The sequence below is a fragment of the Ochlerotatus camptorhynchus genome, unplaced genomic scaffold, assembly GCF_037179485.1.
Source record: "Ochlerotatus camptorhynchus isolate MF236.1 unplaced genomic scaffold, CSIRO-AGI_Acam_v1.1 ptg000188l, whole genome shotgun sequence".
NCBI lineage: Eukaryota > Metazoa > Arthropoda > Insecta > Diptera > Culicidae > Ochlerotatus > Ochlerotatus camptorhynchus.
Window position 1 is genome coordinate 1280591 of NW_027040678.1, and position 26107 is coordinate 1306697.

General features: G+C 41.3%; 1 protein-coding gene and 1 long non-coding RNA gene across 2 annotated transcripts in view; both read left to right on the forward strand.

Moving 5' to 3' along the window:
* The window catches only part of LOC135702225 (uncharacterized), a 161999-nt gene extending 153472 nt beyond the window's left edge, over positions 1–8527 (forward strand). Inside the window, exon 3 of the long non-coding RNA XR_010517690.1 lies at positions 8104–8527. This is a non-coding gene — a long non-coding RNA (uncharacterized LOC135702225). The remainder of the gene's footprint in view (positions 1–8103) is intronic.
* A 76-nt stretch (positions 8528–8603) lies between these two features.
* LOC135702219 (uncharacterized) overlaps positions 8604–26107 on the forward strand; it is a 386684-nt gene continuing 369180 nt past the window's right edge. Inside the window, exons 1-4 of the mRNA XM_065223252.1 lie at positions 8604–10392; positions 17456–17576; positions 17805–17906; positions 22357–22441. Coding sequence (XP_065079324.1) covers positions 9069–10392; positions 17456–17576; positions 17805–17906; positions 22357–22441 — 1632 coding nt within the window. The 5' untranslated portion in view covers positions 8604–9068. The remainder of the gene's footprint in view (positions 10393–17455; positions 17577–17804; positions 17907–22356; positions 22442–26107) is intronic.

The following is a 26107-nucleotide window of genomic DNA, read 5'->3' on the forward strand; positions in this document are numbered from 1 at the left end:
ACCATTGTTTCGCTGAATAAGCATATTTAGCCTGAATAAGCGCTTATTCAGCACCCAATGTTTGTTGAGCACTCACGTGGAAAACCTGACGTGGTCAATTCGAAATATCACGAAAAAGTTGAAAATTGCCGTTTCTACCGTGGGAGATGTTCTCAAGCGGTTACGTGATCGCAAAGGTGGCCCGTAAGGTTCAAAACAAGCGCCGTGCTGGAACTTTGGATCGGCAGCAGAACTCCGGGACAAAAGTTTTATCTGGCCACAGCACGGGATGATGTCCCCAGCAAATTCAAATTTGTTTTCGTCGATAAATTAGCCAGGAAACTGATAATCTGGCAAGGAATTTGCAGCTGTAGACTCATAACCAAGCATTTCGTCACCAACAAAACGGTGTGCAGGATCAATTTTCATTTCTTGACTTCCATCTAGTACAACTTTTTTTTTAATACTTAACGCGTCGAGATGAAACTTTAATCGCTGAAACACGTGTACTTTCAAAACAAATCGCTGTCAAAACAATCCAAATCTATATCGCTAGAGGCGCTGCTATAGAATAAACAAAGTTTCCGGATTCTAAGTAGACACATCCTCTGGTAGCTCGATTAGATCAATCAACGAGATTATTCTCGTTAGTATGTTCCTAAACTGAGCTGCTGTGAACAGATTTTTGTCGCACGGCACGAACCTATATCGTTCACTTCATCAGCAAAGAAGAAAGACGATGTTTTTCAACGATGATGTTCAAATGAGCTTAGCATTCTGCCTCTGTAATGACAAGAACACTGCTAAGTTTTCACTTTTAAGATCCGATGCCTTGAAAGGGGCGTTAGGGAGTCTAGTCAGTCAAGGCATGTGATTACTAAGCTGGAGGCGGTGGGTTCAATTCCCGGTCCGGTCTAGAAAATCTTTCGGATTGGAACTTGTTCGACTTCGGTGAGTATAGAAGTACCGTAAAACGGGTTAACTGTGATAGTTTTTTGAGTATTTTTTATAACAATTGATTTTTTTCATTTTTTAACAAGTACTGAGGATCCTACACAGCAAAAAATTAATTTTAATATATCATCCAAGAGAATGCACTTCAATCATGTCGAAAATCTCATATAATGTTTATGGCCACAACAATAAACAAATGCAGTAAAATCAGCGTAATGTCAGTTCATGCACTGTATGAATGATAATTTTGTCCTTTTTGGCAAGTAATATTACAGCATATCTTCGACACGATTGAAGTGCATCCACTTTGATGTGATATTAAAATTATTTTTTTGCTGTGTATAGTCAATTATTGCATTTGTACAACTTTTTCCTTGTGACCGAGCATCAGATCAAAAGGGTTACTTTGATAATACTCTATGAATTCTATGAATATAGAAAAACATGGGTGAATCGCAAAACATTTAATTCAAGAGATATGAAACATTGAATGAGTATATGATCGGATACATCATAAGTCATATGAAAACAACATTTAATTTTTTGAGTATATCGGAAATACATTGAATAAGTGATTGCAAAATAAAATGCCTATGGTAACTTATGTGTCTGAATGCCTTTTCAATCAGGCGAAAAAAGAAGAAAATTGTTTTCCAGATATTTGGAAAATATGTAAAATATACTATGTAAAAACTCTTTACTCTATCAATGGTAATACCCTTAGCAAAATGAACAAACTGGAACCAATGTTTCCAATTTGGAAATTGTGTTAATCGTTATATTCTATGTACTATCAAAAATACCACAAACGTCGTATTTCCGGTATCATGATGCTTGGCACACAAAATACAACTTCATGCATTGGTTGGCATAGAAAGCTCTCAGTTAGCAACTGTGAAAGTACTTTGAAGAAAACTAAGTTGAGAACAGGCGTAAGCTCGTGTAAGAGCGTTAAGACATGCAAAATAAGACGAAGAAGCTATGAAAAGCAGATCTGGATGTTGAATAATTATTTTTCCTTTAATTTTGATTCCATTGTTCATCTTTTTTAATTTTTGGCAAGAGGATTACCTTTGAAGCCCGACAAAAAGCGTTTGATACCAACGTTCTCCATTATACCTCTGCAAGGCAGACACTAAAATAAATTTGGCTTTTCATCTCGAAGCAGATTGAATTTCCACTGAATGATGAAAGTCTAAAGCGATAAACGAGCTGATGTCTCAGCTGAATTTTCCGAGCATAATTCACTAATCTTAGCTCTCGTCCATTTGCAAAATCCAACACGATTGTCATTAGACGAGGCGTTCAACCGTTCACTGAAATTCAAGTAAATATTGATTTTCCCATCCCGTAGGTAGATGTTTTCACCGTTCATTGTTGACTGCTTCAAGAGACGCTATTTTCATGCTTCGTCCATTGCTTCATCGCACTTCAGAAGGACTGAGCTCTCAGACCAACAACTGTTGCGAGAATCAGAAGAGCAGCTCGTTTTCGGAATACTAAATAGGACAATCGGATGGTGTAAAGGCACTCGCAACGGGTGGTTTCGTCGTTCTGTCTACTTCTTCATCGCCATCATCACCAACGACATCCTCCCTGGTGAGACTTTGAGCATTGCACTGTCTGTCTCTCTAGTGATGATTTGCTCTTAATTAGTTTTACGTGAGAATGGTCCACCATCATCCCAGTTACCAGCAAATGTATTTATGTTGGGATTGGATGAATTTCAGTCAACTTCACACCAGACATTTTTAAGGTCGTTTTATTTCGAAAAATGTTTATCAATTCAACCGGGTTATAAAATGATCGATCCGCGTGCTAGAAAATACATCTTAATCAAACTTTTGTATACTATAAAATACGTGGAACCCCACTGACGCTCCGTCGCTCAAACAACCAACATTGTCAATGTTTACTTTCTTTCGATGAAAGTGAAACAGTAGCCGGTTGGTGGGAATGGATTTTTCTTTTCCCGGTGTTTGGTTCCACGTGGATCAGTCAATGACTTACAGCAGAGGCGGTTTGCGGAGGCATTTTCGAAAGTCAATGAGCGACATGGACCGATATCAAGCTATTTTTCATTCTCGGGCTACCTAATTGATTATGTTTATATTCGATCATTGTGGTGTGTTTATTTGTTGATTGGTCCACGCGTCCTGCCAATGATCAGGCCAGGGTAGGCAGATGTAATTAATGGCGCTATAAACATGTCGGAACGCTAAATGAAGCATGTAAATATTAATCCGACTGGGGCTCGCGACTGCTTCGAGTTAACTCCGGTGTTTGACCTTGATTGCATGCCATAGCTTGATCAGCATTGTTGGAAGGAGTCCTAGTGATATTGGATGTTTGATGTATGATTTCACATCGTTCAATATTATGGAAGCTTGCGATGAAGCTTTCACCAATGGGATTTGAGAGTTAATGGCCATTAATGTGTATAGCTACATTAGGGTAAATTATGTAATTTTGACATGTTGTGGAAGACTGTATACAAGGCGTCATCATGTTTGTATGGTCGTTCACAACCCCCTGCTCCCCACTGCATTTTTGATTCGTTTTAAGGTTCCCAAAAACTGTGCCAAATTTGATCGATCAAGATTTGTATTCGAGGGATAATTTTAAAGTACGTATTGAAAAAATGTATGGGAAACGGAACTATTCATTAGTTCATAATTCTAAAATTGATTAAATTTAACCAAATCTGAGACTCATGTTGGGAATGCTATGCAGAACAAATGTGTCCAAGACCACAAATCGATTCGAAATCTGTGCTGAGAACTTTATCTGTGCCGAAAGCTAGGTCAAGCGTTGTGCCGAACGTGCTGAAGTGTGGCAATCAAGGTATCAGTCTCAGTAGCCCATGAGTTTGACAACCCTGCACTTATGACTTTTGAGATGTTGTGTTTACATGTTCAAGTCAAGGATGGAAAACAGTTATGAAACTGAATTCCAAGATAATATTCAACGAGCTGGTTGTCGGTCATCCGCTTCAAGGAAGTGGCAATCGAAGTGACTGATGGCAGCAACTGTCCATCCAGGAAAAGACAGTCCTCTACCGTGCGTCATTCTGGCAGACGTTTGCTGAAACCAAGTACCCAACCGGCAAGTGGAAGATGAATCCTGTCTGCAATATCATCATGCTACTCGGGCAATGCTACAACCTGAAAAATAGGAAAGACTCGACCTACCACCACCAGCGGTAGTTGTAGCAGTAATATACATGCATTAGCTTCCCAGTGTCAGCAGTCTTGGATAGGTACTAAATTATCTGACTGCACCCTCCCCCCACATAAAAGAATTTTGAGTTTGATGACTACCTCCTCCTTGTATCTGTTTGTTTTTCTTCATGCCGTAATCGCATATTAATCTCCATGAAACTGCTGCCGGTTCCGATTACGTTCATTAAGACTGCGATTCAGATTGGCTCTGTTACCTCCGGTGTGGTTACCTTCACAATTATGTTAGCAGCATCTTTCTTAATGTTGCTGTTGCCGTCGATGATACGAACAGTTGCGGAAGAGACCTCCACAGTCAATCGATTCCGAGTTCAGTCCATAGAATGAGATGTACGGTTGACTGATTGGTGAACCCGAGGGGGGCGACACATCTAAATCTCAAGTCTAGATGCTCAACAAATCTCACACTAGCGTATCAATCTTCGAAAAATCTTCTTTCATTTTTCGCATCTACTTGCATCGCGCATCATCTTTTTGCAGGAAATCTTCAGAATCGTCATCAATCTTCTTTCTATCTACTCAGCGTGCGCGCAGCTAGCCACAGCTGAACACAATCTTTTCTGCATCGTAGATAGAGTCGTCCCCCTCGGGTGAACCATCAATCGTACCGGGTGGTTCTGCGAAAGATCTGAAGAATTGTATGATCGTTCGGCACCAGGCTGTTGTTGACTATGGACGGATCCTATGGCCATCGAGTTAATACTTAATTCTGGCCTAACGTTTGCATTTAAAAAAATGGGCAAATATTGTCGATTTTTCATGGGTTCACCTTCACCCGCGCTGACGAAACTACTACAGCATCACTCATAGTAACCCATGCGTCAGCAGTCAAAACTTGACAGCTCTAGCAGTCGCACTCTAACCGTGATGGCAAACGCCCGTTCCGGCATCTACAACATCTTGGTACTATTAGACAACAATCAGAGCATCGAAAGAAAGCCCGGTTCCGGACGGCCGACGACCCTGAGCGACAAGAAGTTCCAAAGGATGTTGAAGAGGAAGACCGAGGGAAAAGTGGCTACATTGCTGCGTGCGCTTGGCCTGTGAAAAAATACCTGGCGAACACGAACATACATGTTAGGAAGCGGTTTCGGAGCTGCAGACAATAACGCAGCGGCAGCGGCTGAATAAGATGGTCAACTCGTTTTTCCCAGCGAATCGCGACGTGGCAGTGGTGATGGACGAGGAGACCTATCTCACCCTGGATGGCAACTTCGTATTTCAGTGCTAACATTTGAAAATGGCACAAAAGCCATTTGTAAACAAATGGTTTGTGGGCCCTTTACTCACTACTTGAAGTACACCCACGCGACACAACAGCAACATCGGGTAGGGGAAATTTTCCCCTTCCTGACGATGCTGTTGGTTTGCGTGGACGTTCTTCGGGTAGCGAGTAAAGGGCCCACAAACCATTTGTTTACAAATGGCTTTTGCGCCGTTTTCAAATGTTAGCACTGATTTTACTTCCCCCACGAAGGAAGTGAGCTCCGAGGTGAACTTCATTTCACACACCAAGTTCCCCAAGAAGGTGCTGCTGTGGCTGACAATCAGCAAGAAGGGGATATCAAAGCCACTCTTCTTTCGCCGTGATTGGGGAAATTTATAGTACGAAATGCCTGCCGGAAGTTCCGTCGTTCATCGAGAAATACCATAAGGGCGAAGACGCGGTGTTCTGGCCGGATCTGGCGTCGGCACACTACTCGAAGCGATCGTTGAAGGAGATGGAGCGGCTGAACAGTGCTGTAAATTTTCATATCATTCGATTGAAGATAAACCAATACAACCATTCAATCAATTCTGTGTAAACGAATTCTCACATGACCATAATTTGAAGAGCCCCTTATTCATTCGAAGCTCATTTTCACTGTCAATTGAGTCACTCAGTATCATTTGATATACGACAGTGGAGTATGGAAGAAATCCAGCAAAATGGTCCCGAACAGACAAGTCGACCCGATGTCGGATCAATGTAAGGTTAATTTAAGGTCGATGTTGACCCAATGTCGTGTTGTTGTCGGGTCAATTTTGAGTTTATGTCGGGCCAATTTCGGGTCAACATCGGGTTGGAGTTTGATAGAAGTCAGGTTGGTGTCGGGTTGGCTTCGCTTTTTTGCCGGAATGTCGACCAGAGCTCCGTTTGTATGTAGGTTACACTCAATTGAATGATATATAGCGTTTCTCAAATGAGAATGATCCATGCCTTCGTCAAATGACTAAGCAACTGATATCACCCATTCGGAGGAGGTCCCCTTTGATAGCGAAAAGCTACTTTTCTCATTTTCATCAAAAATGCTCAAATGATTTTGAGAATTTACAGCACTGTATCACCATACGTAATCAAGAATGCATCAACCTGGTAAAATTAATGATTCTACTGCCTAAAGGGTGTCCCACATCAAATTGTAACACGGAAAAAAGCTGTAGAAAATTACCTAGTTGACCGATCCCTTTCAATTTTTCAGACAATAAAATATTAAGCTTTTGGCATATTTATTTCATTCAACTTCAATACCATAACCGTACGTGCGCACCTTACGCTTAACTCCACGCATTAGGTTATGCACAACATCTGACTGCAGCTTCTTCTGTACGGAAACCCACTTTTTCTTTATTTCTTCCTCAGATTTGACCTCCTTGAGATGCTTCCGTAGTGCCTGCTTCATAATAACCCGGTATTTTTCGATGGGCCTTAGTTCCGGTGCGTTTGGGGGGGGTTCATGTCCTTGGGTACGAAAGTGACTCCGTTGGCTTCGTACCATCCCAGGACAACATTTCAATAGTGGCACGAAGCTAGACCCGGCAAGAAGATCGTAGGGCCCTCGTGTTGCTTCAACATAGGAAGCAGACGCTTCTGTAGACACTTCTTGCGGTAGATCTCGCCGTTTACAGTCCCGGTAGTCACGAACGGTGCTCTCCGTTTGCCACATGAGCATGAAACTTGTGCTGGGCGCTGAAGAACAGTAGCTTCGGAAACTGCCGGAGGTCCGCCTTGACATAAGTCTCATCATCCATGATGAGACAATGAGGCTTCGTCAGCATCTGGATGTACAGTTTCCGGACCCGTGTCTTTCCCACCGTATTTTCCCGTTTATCACGATTTGGAGTCTTCTGCACTTTGTACGTATGGAGGAAACAAAATAATTAGTGCGCCCGTCTTTAAACATGACGCCTAACTAGGATAAATTTTAAAATGCCAGCACTGTTTGGAATGACTATCAAAGGATTTGTGAGAAACCGACAGCGTTAAAAACCCATGCGGAATGCAAAAATACCATATCTTGCCGAAATCGAGATAAAATTATAATTTATGTATAATTTATCATACCAATTTCCACATCCTTGCTTCATTCACTCCTCACCAACAAATCGACAACAAATCTAAAGCCAAAAGAAAACCTAATTTCCAAAAGCCTGAGGTTCCGTAAAGGTCGAATTAATATTTTGAAAAAATAATCCCCAACAAGCACATATTATTATAATCTCCAAACCTCCCTCCCAACCATGCGACAAGCTTATTCAATCAATTAGAGCCATGGCATTTTAATAATAAACCCATTTACTTGGAAGGCCTTTCCACTCCGAACCCCCAGATGAAAAATAAGCCCAAGCATACCCAATGTCATGGAATGGAAATCTAAACAAGCCACAATCTCAATTACAATCTAGCGGAAGCATCGCCACCCTTCCTCGTCAACAATGACGTCGTCGTCAGTGGAGGGCGTCGTTTCCGTTGCGTTCGCCGGCGCAGACGGTAGAAGACGACCGAAATTGCACAGACCGACCGGCAGACAAGCAGACATACTGACGGATAAACACAGTCACTCTTCTCAATCTCTATCCGTTTCAGTGCGTTCAGACCCGGCATTCGGAAACTTAAATCGGAATGAAAGTACCTAATCATTTTTCTTTCTTTCTCGATATCTTCTTCCAGATTGCCCCTCGGAGTGATGTCATCCATCCGACGGAAGCTGCTTATCGAAATCGAACTAACCGAATGGCAGTCGTTCGAGCGGAAATAGGTGTACCCCTGATGATAGGCAACCGTGTACTCGATTGAGACGTTGTTTGGGTTTTCTTCGACAGGGAATATGGCGAGACTGGAGAAAACAAATTACACAATTGAAGAAAATAAGTCTGTGTGAAATGCTAAACAAGAAGTGCGGCGCCAGCACGTTCCAAAACAGTTGTGGTAGTTGTCGATAAAATCGGGACAAGCTGGGATTTTTGGGAGATCCGTCGGCAAGGGACGATCAGGTGAAAAGAGACAGGGCGGCAAGCAGGTGAAAGGGGACCGATGCGCTACCGCTGCTGGTCCGCTTCCTGCCGCCGTTCTAGGTTCAAGGTTAGGTACAAAAGATGAAGGTTGACAAGGCGGTATGCACCGACACGTACGAAGATTTGAGCCGAGCGATAAAGTTTGAGGCGGTCTTTTCGACGCTGGTCGAGAACAAGATACTGGCTATCAAGCGTGAATGTGAACTGAAAAAACGTAATAAGAAGTCGAGGGTAATCAGACGGATTTTGTTTGGCAGGAAGTCCTGCAAGAAGGTCAGCAAGAACGGTAGTGGTGAGGGTAAGAAGCGGAATGGAACAGTGAAGGATGCCGAGCGAGACGAACAGGAAGGGGATGGGATTGTCGGGGCAGTCGGTGGCTTGCCGTTGGAAAATTCAACCACAAGCGATGGCGCTGACGAGGTTATTGTCGAGATTGGTGATTTGTCCTCGCTGGTCGATGCCCATGGCAATGTTGTGGCTATTGGCACCGGAGAGGACTATCAATCAAAATCGGATTCGGAAGTGGGCCGTAATAGAAGAGCCACCGGGCAGACAAACGGTGTGACAGTGGTGAATCTGGAGCTGGACATCGATGATGACGACGATAGCGGCGGGGAAGCGATGGGCGGCACGGACGAACTGCCATCGAAAAGTGAAGCTATAGCACAATCTTTAGAGTACGACAGGAAATCCATCAAATCGAATGATTTCCGATTTCGGGAACGATGCAGTACGTTAGAACCAGTAAGTGTATCCATAGAAATAGAACCACATTCCGATCCGCTTAGTACCCAGTATGACCTCGAGGACAGCGCAACGAACGTATCCATCGAGCTGGATAATAGTGAAATTTCCGAAATGAAGCGAAGCATAGCTTCCGAACCGGTTCCCATAATTAAGAATGTTAGCAAATATCGCCCGGAGACATCCCGTCAACCGTCGCTCTTTGGTACGGCTTCCCATCGGTTGCGGCTCCTGGAGGCGAAATCCATCAGTGCCCAAAACAGCCCAATCCTTCCTCGCCAGAAACCGACCGAAGCTCGCCATCTTACTTTTAGCACCGCCACCTACCAAACGACATCGCCCAATCCCGTGGCGACGAAATCGAAGAAAGACATCGAAGACACCTCATTCGTGATCGATCTCAGTCGAGAGACCGCAGGCAACGACGCCAGCGCCACTAGCAATCTTAGCAACTGTAACTCTATTGTGATACCGAAGGATAAGCAAACGACTCTGAGCGACAGCAAACGAAGCAGTACTCACAAGAAGTCATCGTTAGCCGTAGTCGATAGCAGTAGTAGTACTAGCGCTAGTAGGAAGAACAAATTGATCCCGACCGCGGCGGTGACGACAACGACGACGATGACAACCGCAAAGCTGATCTACAGCGCAGACCCCTCGCCGCCGCCAACGCCGGGACTGATCGAAAGCTTTAACCAACTCACATCTCCCAATCTGCCTGTGATATCGATGCGGCAGTCCGCGTTGCCGGTTAGTGATATGATCAAGCTGCATCGACTGTCCGCCGCTGGCGGCGGAGGTCGATCCGCCACACAAGCTCAAACGCAACAACAATCACAAACGCAGGAATTTAGTAGCAATCAATCGAAAATGCAGCAACTAGCATCAACGACGACAATCATTACCAGCAGCGAAACGGCGGGAGGTAGTCGGAAGCAGCGCCACGGATTTCTGAGACAATCGAGCTGTGACGTGGAGCTGCACTATCACCAGCAGGGGAAACAGTCGGAACAAGCGAGGCACGGAAGTGGCCGCAGTCGGAGGGAAAACTTCGGTGCACATCGAACAGTGTCGTCGGCTGCAGCGATGCCACCCTGCAGCAGTGGGATGGTTGTTGGTCTGGATGATTACGGCGATGACCCGTTGCTGGCGGGGGAGCTGAACGAGAGCGACGAGGAGAAGCTGAACAAGAGGAAGTACAGTAAGTATGCAACTTCGGGGTTTGGGAATTGGTTTGGTTGATTGTAGGTATTGCATTTGGTAAATGTTTAGAACTTGTGAGGCACCACGTGGACTTTGAAACATGAAGGAACAAAAATTGAAACTTGGTAAGTTGGAAATGGAATGGAACTGGAAATAGGAAAGTATTGAAATTGAAACTTTTATATTTTTTTCACGAAAATTGCGTTATATATTTGAAAATATTAAGATGATGTTTCTGACCTGAAATTCTTTAAAGTTTATGCGATATTTGCAAATATTTTGCGAGGTTACTTTTTATTTTTATTGCTTTTTATGAATGTCTACTTTTCTTAATGTTCTATACTATAATATTATATCGAAATTAAACCGATAGCATAATAAGACGTCTTCAGGCTCTGTAAATTGACCAAGAGTTCAGGATTTTTGTTTAACCTCAGGGAACTTTTTAAAACTTTAAGGACTTCTAAGAAGCTCAGGGAAAATCGTAAAAATTAACGAAACTTGGTAAAAATTCTGCGAACTTCATAGAGCTGCAGAAAAATTCGTAGAAACTCAGGGAGCTTTGGAAAAGTTCAGAAAACTGCGTAGAAGTAGGAACTCTACTTAAGTGTTGGGATCTTCGTAGAAGTTAAACATTATTTAATTTTAAGGGAACCTCATTATTGTTCGGGATCTTTATATAATTTCAGGACACTTTTTTGAAGCTTAATGAGCCTGGATTAGTTCAGGGAATTACGTACAAGTTCAAGAAATTTCGTAGAAGTTTTGTGAATTTTGTAGCATTTTCAGGAGCTGCATAAAACTTCATATAAGTGCAGGGAATTTTGTAAAAGATATAAAAATAGTTCAGTAAACTTCGAAGGATTTCAGGGATCCTCGATTCAGCTTAAGCAGCTTCGCTGCAGTTTGTCAAAGATCTTTCTTCAAAAAATCTCAAGATTTTTCTTCGATAAATTTCAACTAACTTTGTCAAGAATATTTGTAGATGATGAAGGTCTTTCCAGAGGTTCTAAGATGCTCGGCGCCTCCCTTAGCTCAGTCGGTAAAGGCGCAGCTACAAAGCAAGACCATGCTGGAGGTGGCTGGGTTCAATTCCCGGTCCGGTCAAGGAATTTTTCGGGTTGGAAAATGTCTCGACTTCCCTGGGCATAAAAGTATGATTGGACTTGCCACACAATTATACCAATGCAAAAATGGTACAGGCATCGAAAGCTCTCAATTAATAACTGTGGAAGTGCATCTAGAACACTAAGTTGAGAGCACGCAATAAGCTAATATGCGATATGCAATAAGCTTGAAATGCGAAGAAGAAGAAGAAGAAGAAGATGCTCAAAGAGCTTCATAAATTTAAAAGAGTTGGGAAAATATGGAATTCTGAATAAATTCAGTGAAGTTGAGGAAATTTTGTAAAACTTAAGGGAGTTTTGTACAGGGATGGCCAAGAAACTTAGAGTGGTGCAAAACATACTGTCTATGCGTGTCTCTTATCTTTGGTAGGAGAAAGAGACAAAGGAGAGAGAGAGATTTCATACCTGGGTGAAAACAGTTGGACTGTTCGGGTGTTACTCACGCATACCACAATCGAGTAGTGCACTATGTGTTGACGGGAGTAGCTCTTTTCATTCGGGGGAGACGTGGTTTAGAGATTTAAAGGAATGAAAACGGACGATAGGCTGGGCGCATAACATACAAACTCCTTTAAAATATGTTGCGGTGGCTGTATGATGTTAAATAAAGGGTGTCCACGATGAAATTGCCACACTATGAAATTGCTCTAACTTTTTAACCGTTGGGTAGAATTTAATGAAAATTTGGGTGGATTTAGTTCATAGTGCATTATTTACATCCTGCAAGTTTTAAAGTCCTGTGATCAAAACTCGCGGAAATGGAGTCGAAAGAACAGCTCGTGCGTGATAAAATCTTGCGCATTCATCACGAGAACAAGGATCTCTCGCATCGTTCCATCGCTAAAACGTTGGGAATCGCGAATTCCACGGTGTCGCGAGTGATTAAGCGGTTCGAGGAACGGTTGACCACCGATCGGAAGCCCAGAAGGGAAGGAAAAAGTATTCCGTACAACACCAAAAATCACAACCGCGTAGTTGGGGCCTTCAACCGAAATCCGAACGCCTCCGTTAGGGATGTGGCTAAGAAGCTGCACCTAAGCCGAAGTTTTGTCCAGAAGGCCAACACTAAGGCTGGGCTTGGAACGTTCAAGGTACAAAAGGCCCCTAATCGCGACGAGAAGCAGAACAAGTCCGCCAAAACCCGTGCCAGGAAGTTGTACCTCAACATGCTGACGAAAGTTGAATGCTGCATCATGGACGACGAAACATATGTGAAGGCCGACTTCAAACAGATCCCCGGCAACCTGTTTTTCACGGCCAAGGATAAGTTCAGCGTTCCGGAGCATGTCCGCACTCAGAAGATGTCCAAATTTGCGAAGAAATTCCTGGTTTGGCAAGCCATCTGCACGTGCGGGAAGCGGAGTGCACCTTTCGTGACCCAGGACACGATGAACGGACAGGTGTACATAAAAGAGTGCCTCCAGAAGCGGCTGCTTCCTCTCCTAAAGGCCCACAACGTCCCAACAATCTTCTGGCCGGATTTGGCCTCATGCCACTACTCCAAGGACGTGCTGAAGTGGTATGCGGACAATAAGGTCAATTTCGTGCCGAAAATGTTCAACCCTCCCAACACTCCGGAGCTCCGCCCCATCGAGAAGTACTGGGCGATTATGAAACAGCACCTTCTTAAACGACCTAAGGTAGTGAAGACAGTCGAGGAACTGAAGAAAGTATGGGTTTACATGCAAAAAACGGTTGATTCACAGTTTGTGCAGAATCTTATGGCCGGGGTTAAGGCCAAGGTGCGGGCATTTGCGTATGGACTGTAAATAAAATACGAGTAAAATGGTAAAATGAAGTTTAATAGTTATTTTTCAATCTCTAAAAATTTGATGGCAATCGGATGAAAACTCGAATTTTGCGAATCAATTTTGTGTGTGGCAATTTCATCGTGGACACCCTTTAGTGTGGCAAAATACCAAATTATGTGTTTCAACTCGTGTGGTCTTTTTTTAACCCAAGTAACCAACAAGCTCGCTAATTCACCTTTTTGCAATATAAGGCTGATACACGGCTAACATAAGGTATGCAAAGCTTTATATAAGCCACATATTAGCCTTATAATGCAAAAAAGGCGAATTATCGGGCTTGTTGGTTACTTGGGAAGGTCGATGTGTAATGCTCATTTAATTAAATTCCTTGCGGTAAATAAAATAGCAGAGAACTTCAATCCATCTAACCAATACTATTCAAAAGTTGGAACAGTTTTAAAGATGTCAAACTTTACACGATTTCACCTATAAACTAGGTCATCTGAGGCCCCGTTGTTTATTTCACCTACATACGTTATCCGTAGTGGCGGATTAATCAACTTAATGTTAATGTCCCTAATGTCAGCTTAAGATGATACTCTAAGGAAGCCTTAGAGTGAAACTTTAAAGGCACAAATGTCAGCTTCCACAAAACATACAACTTTGAAATTGCTACTCCTTGTTTTGTGTGCTACTACAAACAGAGAAACAGACAAACAGACGCAACACATTGAACATTTATCATTGTAAACACTACCGCCATCTGTTGTGTACATTCGACAGATGATTGTAGCGTGTAAACTTAAAACGCTAGGAAATTGATTATGCACGCCACAAGTGGCTGTAGTACCAACTAAGAAACGTTAAAAGCAATTTCGATGAACATATTAAGCATGTTATGTCTGCTTGTCTGTGATCATACCTTCACTATCGGAACTCCGGGTAATCCGCGAAAGTGCTTGCATTTTTCTCAGGCACTTTTGATCTAACTGCAATCACTCCCTCATACTCGAAATGTGCCACGACCAAATTGGCACAACGACGCCGTACCAAAGCGCAGGAAAAGCTTCTTTTATCGATCTGTGTGCTGAAAATACTTGGAAATGTCTTTACATGGCCGTGGGGATACAAAGAGGAAGTCGACGAAGAGAATCTGTCAATGTTACTTAGGACCTAATGCAATGTTCAGCTTGAAATACTTACGCAAAGTTTCAAACAAATCAGAGATGGTCGGTTCAAAAAATAAATATCTGTTTTTGCCTGCCTTATCGAAAAAAAAAGATTGGTTTGCCTCAAAACATTATCATTTTCAAATATGGAATTTGAATATCCAATAAAACATTATACAGATCATGAACAAGCGATCAAACGTGCTACAATCATTCTTGGTTTAAATGCAACCGAAAGTCTTTTAATAATTCACAGATAAAATCATAAAATGATGCAGATTTAGTCCAAGTCGCTTATAAGAATGGATTTCATCGCATGATGATTAATTTTCATCGGAAATAACGCCAAATTTTGACCTTTATGCGAATTAATCGGATAAACTAGTAAACTATGCTTGATGACATGACGAATTTGTTACTCGTAGACCGTTGTTAACAGCAGAGGAATTTGTACCTGGTCAGGAACGTGAAGCGTTACATACCTGTCACTTAGAACGAGATTGTAGGATCGCTTTGCGAGTCTTACATTCCCAAAAATTGGATTTGTGGTTTTCACCACAATTTGAACATTTAAATTTCTTAGGATCTTCCTTCACAGGACAGTCGTCCTTTGCGTGAGAGGAATCACCATAATTCATGCATTTAGCTGGCATGTACCAAGTTTTTGTTCCGTGAACCCATCCCTGGCACTTACGGCACTGGGTGAGGTTTTGGAAATTTTCTCCAGTCTTCCTGAAGTGTTCTAACTTCACTCGGACATGGAGCATAAGGCTAGCTTTTTTTAGGCCTTAAGGTTGTTTAGTTCACTAGACTTGAAGGGAACTAAATAAAAATCATTAGAAATCCCGTTGCGCGAATCGCCAGGACGGGATTTCATTTTCATTTTGATTACTTGGAGTGGCACAACTCCAAGTAATTTTGCCAGTTCATCTTTGATCTGATCCAGGGATTCACCACTAGGCAGTCTTTTCATGACAACCTTGAACACACGTTCAGTGTTGGTGTCGTAAGTAAAAAAATTGTGCTTCTTCTCACCCTAATAAAAATAAGCATAAAAGAGAGCTTAACGACGTGTTCGGAGTATCATCCAAACCATTTGTGGGATAGTTTACGCATCCGGGATACAGTTCGTTTATGGTATTTGTTTATTAGGGCAGTAAGATACTTGAGAAGACGTTTGAATCCGTCCAAGGTTTCAGCCAATACGCGGCATTCACCCCGATGGCCAATTTGAAGTGAAAACTTGAATTTCGCGAAGTTCAAAAGTTCCGTGCGAAGAGCATGGAAATCGGAAGTGGTTATCACAATAGGGGGACCTTTTCCGTGAGCAAATTAAATTGATTGCTCAAATTAATTTCATCAGAAGGGTAATCAAGAGATTGCTCTTTACTTTTGCGCTTAGGCGCCATGGCGGCAGAAAATCTTTAATCCGAATCGACTTCAAAGCAGATTTCTATAAGAATCTGAAGGATTGAAGAGGAATTTTCCAGCAGAATTACTTCGGGTAGGGTCCGGGTTCTTTTCAAACATTAAAAACGGGAAACATAATAAATACTAAACCATTTTACTAAAACAAAAAAAAATCCCCGTCAAAATTTCTGAATATTATCCCATGTAATCAAAATCAGAAAATTGTCAAAATGACAGCAATTAAAAAAAATCAGCAGTGTAAGAGGGAATGCGGGCAAATTGGACCATTTTCAGGATTCTAAAAAAAGACACCTAATCACTTAATGTTTTCATTTCAGATAGGTTGATATTATATTTTATGTAGGGGAAATTGAAGTAATGTCGGTCTAAATGCCCCTAATTTGGGCTCATACATAAATTTAGCAACCGACTTAATTTTCAATAGCAACCAAAAATAACCATTAGTTCCGTTCCAATGACGCGTTCATCTAGACGAAATTGATGGAGATGGATATCCATGGAATTGTTTCAAAAGTGTAATTCGTTTTTTCCTTGATTTGTTTTCCGTCGATCTTGTTTTCCGTGCTCAGCACCAATGCTACCGACGCCAGGAAGGCAGCACAAAGGCACACACCTGGACCCTACCTATCGACCCATCAACTCATGAACCGGGGACCAACGGCTTTACTTCCCTTCCAAAGGAAGGCGTGATCAGAGATATTATACCTCAGAACATCCCGGCGGTGCCGACTGGGATTGAACCCAGGACTGCTTGGGTGAGAGGTAATCACGCTTACCACTACACCAGCAGCACCGCTGTGTAATTCGTTTGAAGAATTAAAAAATATTGCTATTTGTTGTCGTTGTCGAAAAGTTCTCTGAAGCACTTATCAAAATATTTTCTTTGATTAAGGAATAACATCGAAGCAAACATATATTGAATCACAATTAATTGTTTGAAATTAATGCGTTTAAACAAAAACATTTATTTATGGAAACAAGTTGCCAAAGAATGATAATTAATTCACATGATAATAATAAAACATTGGAATACAATTTCCGACCGGAACAAACAACAAACTGAATGAACGTAGAAATTTCCCACCACTAATGGCACAGAACTCACGAACCATCACACTTCACCACAAATAGCAATGCACACAAACACTCTGTCTTTTTTTTTTCATTTTATTTGTTAGCTTTAGGTCAAGCTGTGTACAAGTGCTGCTGACGTCCTCTCGAGAAGCAACGTTCGATTTACCGGGTTTTTTGAAGCAACAACGTTCATCATCGATCAAAATTGCACCGGGCAGAGCCTTGGGCCAACTTTTGTACACACATAAATGCTGAATATTGTTGTGGTGCACGTCCAAGAACAACAAACAATGATTTGCTATTATAGCCTCATAAAACCACAGCTGGCAACTGGCAGCCGGCGCGTGTGTGGGTGGACGATCGACCGTATTTGTTTCACGTTTCTTTTGTTCCGTGTGTACCTTCTAGTTTCCCATCATGCACCACACCCCCATCTCTCGTCTTCTGTCCTCGGTGTCAAGAGCGTCGATTTTCTCAAAGTAACTTTGTCTCTCATCCTCCTGTTCTAGAATACTTGAAGCGCTGCTCAGACCCGGTAATTGTATTTCCTTCCACTAGCTCCGGTGGAGGAGGAACCGGTGGAGGCGGCCTACAGCACTGTATCCTCAGTCGACCACCAAATCAACCGATGTAAGTTGACACCCCGACCGTCTGTAAAGGGATATCAGAAAATTGCACGTTTTTCTGTACCATTTCACATTCTTTTTTTTTGTTTTTTTTTTTTTTTCTTCCGTATCCTCAAAACGGCACCCCCTAAAGAGCCCATCGAGAGCTGGAATCGTGATGGGGATTACGGTAGATAGGGTCTGTTTTGGCTCTTAGTTCAACAGCTTCTTTTTTTCTCGGAACCAATTTCAGCCAATTCCCGTACGACGAGGACTTTATGTATGACGTCTCGCTGCAGCTTGAACCGGACCGGGATTCGATAGTGCCTGAACATAGGAGAAGACATAAGCATAGGTGAGTACTTTCAGGGCCGAGACGCGGATCCAACGACGATCAGAACACAGTGGAGGTTGAACGATTGTGGATATAATTTTCATGACTGGTCTGAATTTGGATATTTCTTTAAATCGGTGCATGGGCAGGGGCAAGTAGCACAGAAACAGGAGGATAATAAGACAAGGACACAATGGCTGGAAAAAGTGTGGAAAGAAGGGGATGGTCACATCAAACTCTAACATCAGACAAACAAAGAAATTCGTAGATCGCCTGTATGTAGGGAAGATCAAGGGTTCCCAATACATCTCTTGCTTCACGGAAAGGGGTTCTCTACCGCGGGCCACTAGGGTATCCAATAGTCGTGCTCTGGAGGTGTCATTACCCGGATAATGCCAAACTGTGTGATCGATGTCATCATACCCGGTCAACGAGGTTTATTCTGTAGAGATTTGCGTTTAGCGAGTAGTGGTTGGACATAAGTCTTGACATCACGCGAATGAACTTACCTTTGAACCACGCTCTCGAAGAAACATTTGGAGTAATGGAATGTAAACACCGCCCAAGAGAATTACTTGTCCAATCGTTTTGCCAACTTAGAAAAGAACTCTGACTAATGGGAAAAATTCATCATGTGCAGTGTTGGAAAAGTTCACCAAAACTCACTATGACTCGCGAATTTTTCCCTTGGTGAACAACGTGAAATATCGCGATATTTTCCAACGCTGATTATGTGAAATTCTTCTATCATAAATCTCGCCTTGTTGACCGCCCACCTTTGCGAGAGAGTCTGCCTCCTCATTGGCTGGGATTGAGCAATGTGAGGGGACCCATACAAAGGTAATCCTATATGATATTTCGACCAGCAAACTCATCTGCTCCCTTACCGTTGAAAGGAAATAAGATGAGTGCCTACCTTGTTTCATCGACCGAAAAGCCTCAATCGAACTGAGACTATCCGAGAAGATGAAGTAATGATCTGTGGGCATGTCGGAAATTATCCCCAATGTGAAGTTGATTGCTGCGAGCTCAACAACATAAACAGAACAAGGTACCTGAAGTTTCCGGAAGGCGGTTGAGTATTCAATAAAGACACTGAAGCAAGTGGATCCATCAGTGAAAAATCTTCTTTTGCAATTTACTTGTTGGTCCTTTTCAGCAAAAATACGGGGAATTGAGATAGGTCGAAGTTGATCTGGAACTCCTTGAATAGCCAGTTTTATGGAGAGATCATAGTCAATGGGTGAACTGTAGTTAGTAAAAGCGTACACGAGGGGGAGGGGGGATTATAGCACAGAAGGCTAATATCCGATGACATATAATTAAGGTAGACTCACTCGAATCTGGGTGCTCAATTCGAGCATTCCTTCGAAGTATTCAATCACAAGGATGTTACTGACACTACATTTGATCAGTACTCTTAATGAGAGCTCCCAGAAACGGTTCTGCAGGGGTTTTACGCCCGCTAGAACCTCTAGGATCATATTGTGTGTTGAATGCATACAGCCAAGGGCAATACGTAAACAACGATATTGAATACGTTCCAATTTGATTAGGTGGCTTTTTCTTGCCGAGAGGAAGCAAAAAAAAAAGCCACACTCAAGAACTAAAAAAAAGTCGTTTTATAAACTATAGTTAAATGAGGTCTTTCAGGTGAGCACCTCACCATGTCCCGGAAATTGATCGTAGAAAGTTGATCCTTTGTTGACTCTTTTGTTTCAAATACGTAATGTGTATTTTGAATCAAACCAGACTCCATGGTATTTGATTCTCAAAGATTTAGTAATTTCTCTGCCCAAAATATTTTGATGCAGTAAGGCTGGAAACCGCTTCCTTGTAAACACTACCAATTCAGTTTTTTGCGATGAAAACTCGATCCTCAAATTTCTGGCCCAGAAGGACAGATTATTTAGGGAATTTTGCAATGGTCGTTGCAAGATTTCCGCACGTGCACCCCTCAGGGAAACCACGGCATCGTCTGCAAGCTGTCTAAGCGTGCATCGATTATCTTATCAGTTATCAATATCTTTGACATAGAAATTATAAAGTAAGAGACTAATTCTAGAAGTTGTCAGTTGACCAAGATTGAAGGTAATTTTTTTTTTCTGACAGCAAATTATACAAGAAATTATTTAAAATACCGGGTAATCCACTACAGTGCAGACTGTCTGACAGTATGTCTATGGAAACTGAATTGCTCCTTGTGCGCAAAGGCCAGTTGAATATCAGATGAAAGCAACGCTAGACAATCGTTTGTGTCTTTACTCTTTCGGAACCAAATTGCGTATTTTAAATCAGGTTGTTTGATTCAATCCTATGGTCAAGTCTTGATAGGATAATTTTTTCTAATAATTTCCTCAGGCATGATAACAGGCTTTTGAATAGCTCCTACTTTAACCTGTCTCCATGCTGGTGGAACTATATTGAGTTCCATAAAGGAATTATACAGGTTAAGTAATCAACTTTTAGCGTTATCGGGGAGGTTTTTTGAAGTCCGTATTTGATCATATCGCTTCCTGGAGCAGAGTTATTTGATGAAAGAAGCGCCATTGAAAATTCCAGCATTGTGAATGGTTCTTCCAGGGAACCGTTACTTCAGGCTGTATCCCGTAAAGTCGGTTGTGCTGGGACAGAGTCTGGACAAACCTTTTTAGCGAAGTCGAATATCCATTGAGAGGAGTATTCTTCACTCTCATTGGAGGATGAGCGGTTTCGCATATAGTGAGCCTTTTTCCATAGCGTTGTCATCGAGGTTTCTCTAGAAAGTCGCTCGATATAAGTACGCCAGTAATTTCTTTTGTGTGCTTTCAATAAGTTTTTAAGCTTTTTTTCAAGCTTTAGATACTTTTCAAAAAGCTCAGATCTTTCATGTCTACGAGAATCTTTAAAGGCATCGGATTTCTCTAGATACAACTTTGTACATTTGTTATCCCATCCAGGGGTGGCGGGTCTTCTTCTGAAGGATGCACTTGGAACACGTCGTTTCAGAGCTTCTAATGCGCTTTTGTAGCTTGTAATTGCGCTTTCAGTTCGGTAAAGAAACTATACTCTTCCAATGGTGGCAGAGGATCAGTAGAGTCAATACCAAGAGTTACCGCCGATGCATTTTTCTTCCAATCAATATTCCTCGTGAGGCCAAAAGGAACAAAAAATTGACTGATCCGATTTTTGATGACCACATTTGATTGAAATAATAATTGGTAAGTGATAACTACCATGGGGATCTATTGTCATCGTATGATTCGCCCCAGCCAGTACCGTGTGAGTTCATATCGCCCAGTATTAGAACTGGAGATAGGAGTATAGTAACTGAACTCCAAAGCTGACGGCGGTTTATGGAAGTCCTTGGAGGGACATATACAGAAGCTATGCAAAGATCTTTGTTCTTCACATTTATTTGGCAAGCGACAATTTCAATGCCTGAATTTGTTGGGATTGAGATTTTATAGAAGGGGTAGCCATTTTAATCTCCAAAAGTACGCCATCATGAATCATCTCGGTCCAGGCGGATAATGTTAAAATCGTTGAAGTTAAGTTCATCTTCAGAAGAAAACCATGTTTCACATAGGGCATAGACAAATGATTGAATGGACAAAAGGTCGAAGTGAAAAGCGGTTGGTTTGAACGTAGATATAGTCGAATGGACAAAAGGCTGAATGGAAAAGGGTAAATTAGACAAAAGTCCGAATAGACAAAAGGTCGAATGGACAAAAGTTCGAATACGTACAAATAAAATATCATGTACAGATCGTTGCTTCCAGACCGACAACTGCAAGCGTACAATTATGATACAAAAGTCAGTCACAAAAAAAATAAGGAACATTACTCTCACAAGATGTACGTTACAGGTAAAACGTGTTTCGTGTGAAATTATTCTGTGTGTATGATGCTAACTTTAATCAGCTCACTTTCAAGTTTATAAACGTAAATTATTAGATCGGGAGAGGATTGAATCACAGACAAACAGACGTAACTGTTTGAAAATGTTTTTTTTTGAAAACATAGTATCTCAAAACATAGGACCTCAGTAACGACATCTCTTGGGCTTCTCGCGGAAAACAAGCTTGTTCGCTAACTCGCAAACAATACTGCAAACAAGTTCTATATAATGTATCGAAACGTCAAAGTGATCCGGTGCCAGCGCTGCGGCAAGTAGTTCGCGGAACTGATAATATTCAAATCAACCGTAAAAGACGTGAACGAATGACACAATGAAGTGCTACGTCTGTTTGTCTGTGATTGAATCATATTTTTTAAATTTTTTGTTTATGAGAGTTCCACAAACTTCCAACGTGTACTGTCTACTGTTTTACGTGTATCAACAGGGCATTGCTGTCGCGTACTTTGGGAAAATCCCTCCCCATCAAGAATGGGCAGGAGCAAAAAAAAAAACAAGCAAAATCAATTAACTTCTCACCTCATTCGTGTCGTTTTTTTTTATTCTTTTCGCTTCTCTTTCTCTCTTTGCCAGACATCACCACCATCGACACTGTAAGAAGAAAAGACACAAGAGGCGGAAAATCCTAGTTCATGACTTAGATGATCAAAGTGTTAAGGTAAGTCTACTTCGGTTTGCTTTTACTTACAACCCCACTTCGTTCCTTCCTATAGTTAAATCACTCGTATCATATTAACGACGATTCTGTCCTCTGCATGGCAAAACCAAAGGATATACTCCCTCATCAACTCGGTCGGTCTGTAAATCTGTCCGACAATACTTTTTTGTTGCTCTTGCAAGTCAACCTCGCGAATTTCTACTGAGTAACGCGGTTATTACGGTTGGTTACGGTTGACAACATTATGCGAACCACCTCCAGGCTCCCCCGGATGACAAAAAAAAGGAGCTACACAACCAAGATTTACACCCACAACTTTTTTTTTCTCCTTGGCTCGTTTCGCTTGGCTCCTGCTACGGGAGCGACAGCGACACGCTGTTGGGATTATATTCAATCTTGACCTTATGGAACACATTATGGCACATTAAGAAACGGGTGCTTTGTGGGAGTAGGAAGCGACAGCAGAATAGGCAAATTAGGGTCCGGGGTTTGAGAAGCAATAAAAGCACCCGCACATTCAACTGTGTGCCAACTTTGCTGCTTTCTTGTTGGCCGCTTGGGTTGGTTATCCTGGTTACGAGAATGGTGTGCACTCTTGGTTTTATTGCTTTTCATCTGTTGCTTCTTGGCAACTGTCGCAGATGTGGGATGCTTTGGATTAGCCGCTCGGTAGCAGAATGGTTGCGTAACTTTAAGCCGTCGGGTGGCGATGCGATGGATGGGTGGAAAAGGTTTTGCCATAAGGTTAAGGAGAGATAATGTTCTTGACGGCACCTGTTGAAAAGGGGATCATTTGGAGCTTTGGTTTTACTGCTGAGGGTTAATTCTGAGCCTTTATGTTTTGCTTAACGGGAGTTGTTGAAGTGGAATCTGTTGGAAATAGAAATAAGCGGGTATTTGTGGAGCAAACAGGAGCTATTGCTTCATTTAATGAGGAAGTGGTAAGTGAAACTGATAGGTTGGTTTAAAGTGCCAAATTGCAGTTAACCCTGCGCCTGTGCCATAAAAAAAAACTACGTTGTCTGCACCTTGGGGTCAAATTGTCATATATCAGTGAAGGTTCAACGGATTTTTGAAATTTTTAATGATTTGTAAAGTAAATCCAATGGAATTTCAATTCAAATTACCAAAGTTTATTTTAGGGATTGGATCTCTCATAGGGAGGGGTCATTGTAAAAATATACCTATAAAGTGGCATATTTTGATGGAAGAGATATATATCACGAAATTCCAATCAAATAGGATGATGCTTCCTTTCGCGAATATATGCAGGAATACAAGATCTTCGAAACTACGGATAGTGTATGACAGAATATCCATGCTAGATGACGCTAAAACGTAAATGATCAAGTTGCGAAATCTACAGATGCTGCTCATATGGATGCTTTCCTTCTTCAGCAAAGATGTTCTTATGGTAATGGTCTATCTTAAGGAACAGAGTTTAATTCAGAAGGCACTCACTAGGTGGCGCCAGTGTGGCAATTATTTTTAATTTGCTCTAATTTAGGAGGGGGAAACACCTTTTTAGATTTCTAAAAAAAAAAATATATTTTTTATGAACATTAGAATAATTGCATTAAGTTTGGGCAACATTTTGAATATTATTTAAAAAACAGCCCAAATTATTAATTTTTCCGAGATGTTCTTGTCACTTGTGAGACAGCGTTGTCAGCACTCTGAGAAAATAAATAATCATTGTTTTGAGTTCTTTATTCAAATATCTTGAAAAGTATAAAAGAAATCAATTAAGTGTCTTCGGCAAAGTTGTTTGACAATGAAATTTTCTACAACTTAGTCCAAGACACCAACCCTGTATCTTGAACAGTGTTGGAAAAGTTAGCGATATTTCACGAAGTTCACCAAGGGAAAAGTTCCCGAGTCATACTGAGTTTTTGCGAACTTTTCCATCACTGATCTTGAATAGTTGAAAAAATAAATTTTCTATCTCACCTTGAGGAGGATTAATCTTTTAACTTAAAACATCAAAGTAAGCGCAGTAACGTATTGAAACACTTCTCTGAAGATATTATATCTCTAAATTCCATAATAAAGAAGCTATTAATTAAACACACGAAAATGGTGATTTCAACCACTGTGTGTTCCTTTAGTTTGTAGATTGATGAGCATGCAGCGTGCTTCATGGGATGGTACAGGAAATGCAGGCCTATTTAGTCGCCGATAATTAGTAAAATTAATCGTGGACAGAAGAATCAGCTAAATTGATCAAATTGTCTCCGAGACCCCTGCCTCGCAAGGTAGAAAAAATGAAAAACGCGTTTAAATATTTGATTCATATTCAAGAGCGTTTAACACAAGACTAACAGTGGCTTACATTCATTCTGCTATTCCATGCACAACATACACAACATTCTAGAAGGTATAAGGATGCCGAAAATGAAAAAAAAAAACGTCTCCTGAAACATATCTGAACAAGACCTATATTATGGTAAAGAGTTCAGCTCAGAAGTCAGTCACCAGGGACACTATTGTGGCATTAAATTTCCGTTGTTTGCCCTTACTTAACATATGAACTTGATACAAGGTTTCCGTCTTCGGTAAACTTGTTTAGATGGGCAAGACATATCCTAGACTATTGGTGAACAAAAGTGACTGATATGAACCGTATCTAATTTTTGAGAAAACATTTTTAAATAAACGAAAGAAATTGAATTGCGTCTTTCTATCTAAATGTGAATGACATGAATCTTCTGAACAGAGTTGGAAACTAATGGACTATTTATTTCTGACCAATATTGCTGATGAGAGCGATATTCTATTTACTTAGTTAGTTGAGTTAAACTGTTTACCATAGCATAGGTCTAGTCTATCTGAACAACTTTGCCCACGATGGGAACCTACTATCTAGTCAAGATGATAAATTAGGACAATCAATTAAAAGTTAATATTACACGAACGCCAGTGAGTTATGTGCTGAACTTTTTACCTCGACATAGTTCTTGCCTATCTGAACAACATTGCTGAAGACGGAAAACTTCTATCTTATCCATCTGAGGGTAAACAATTCAAAATGAATGTCACACTGCCTGGTGAGTGAATTCTGAACTGAACTCTTTACTTCAGGATAGGTTTTGCCAATCTGAACAACTTTTCCGAAGAGGGGAACCGAGAATCCAACAACCAAGCCTTAGGCGAACATTTCGGTAAAACATTCAATTGCCGTGGGATTGGCAATGCAAAATTTACCACAATTGCCAAAGTTTGCCCGGTCTTCGGAAAAATTGTTTACCTTTAATCGGTACTTAATCTTGCCTTTAATCCTAGCAGTTCTTAATATTTTTTTTTAAATAGTTTTTCTTTTATTTGTTTGTTTGTTTTGAAAATAAATAAAAGAAGTAGGTTACAATTTTACAAGAATGGCAATTAATTCTAGGTATTACTTAAAGAAAGTTCAGTCATCAAACATATAACTGGGGTGTCCCAGAATGTCTAAGCACGACTTTGGAACACCCCTGCTTGTTTCAGATGACGTTTGAACAGCTGATTATCACGCTGAATCAATGGTTACATTTCGACCAACAGTTTCGTGTATCGCAAGTGTCGGTTCTTTAGATTTCCGTGAAAATGCGAAGCATTTCTCGGGAAATGCGCAAACAGATCGTGCACAAATGGTGTACTATCCCCAACATTTCTCTGAGTCAATTAGCG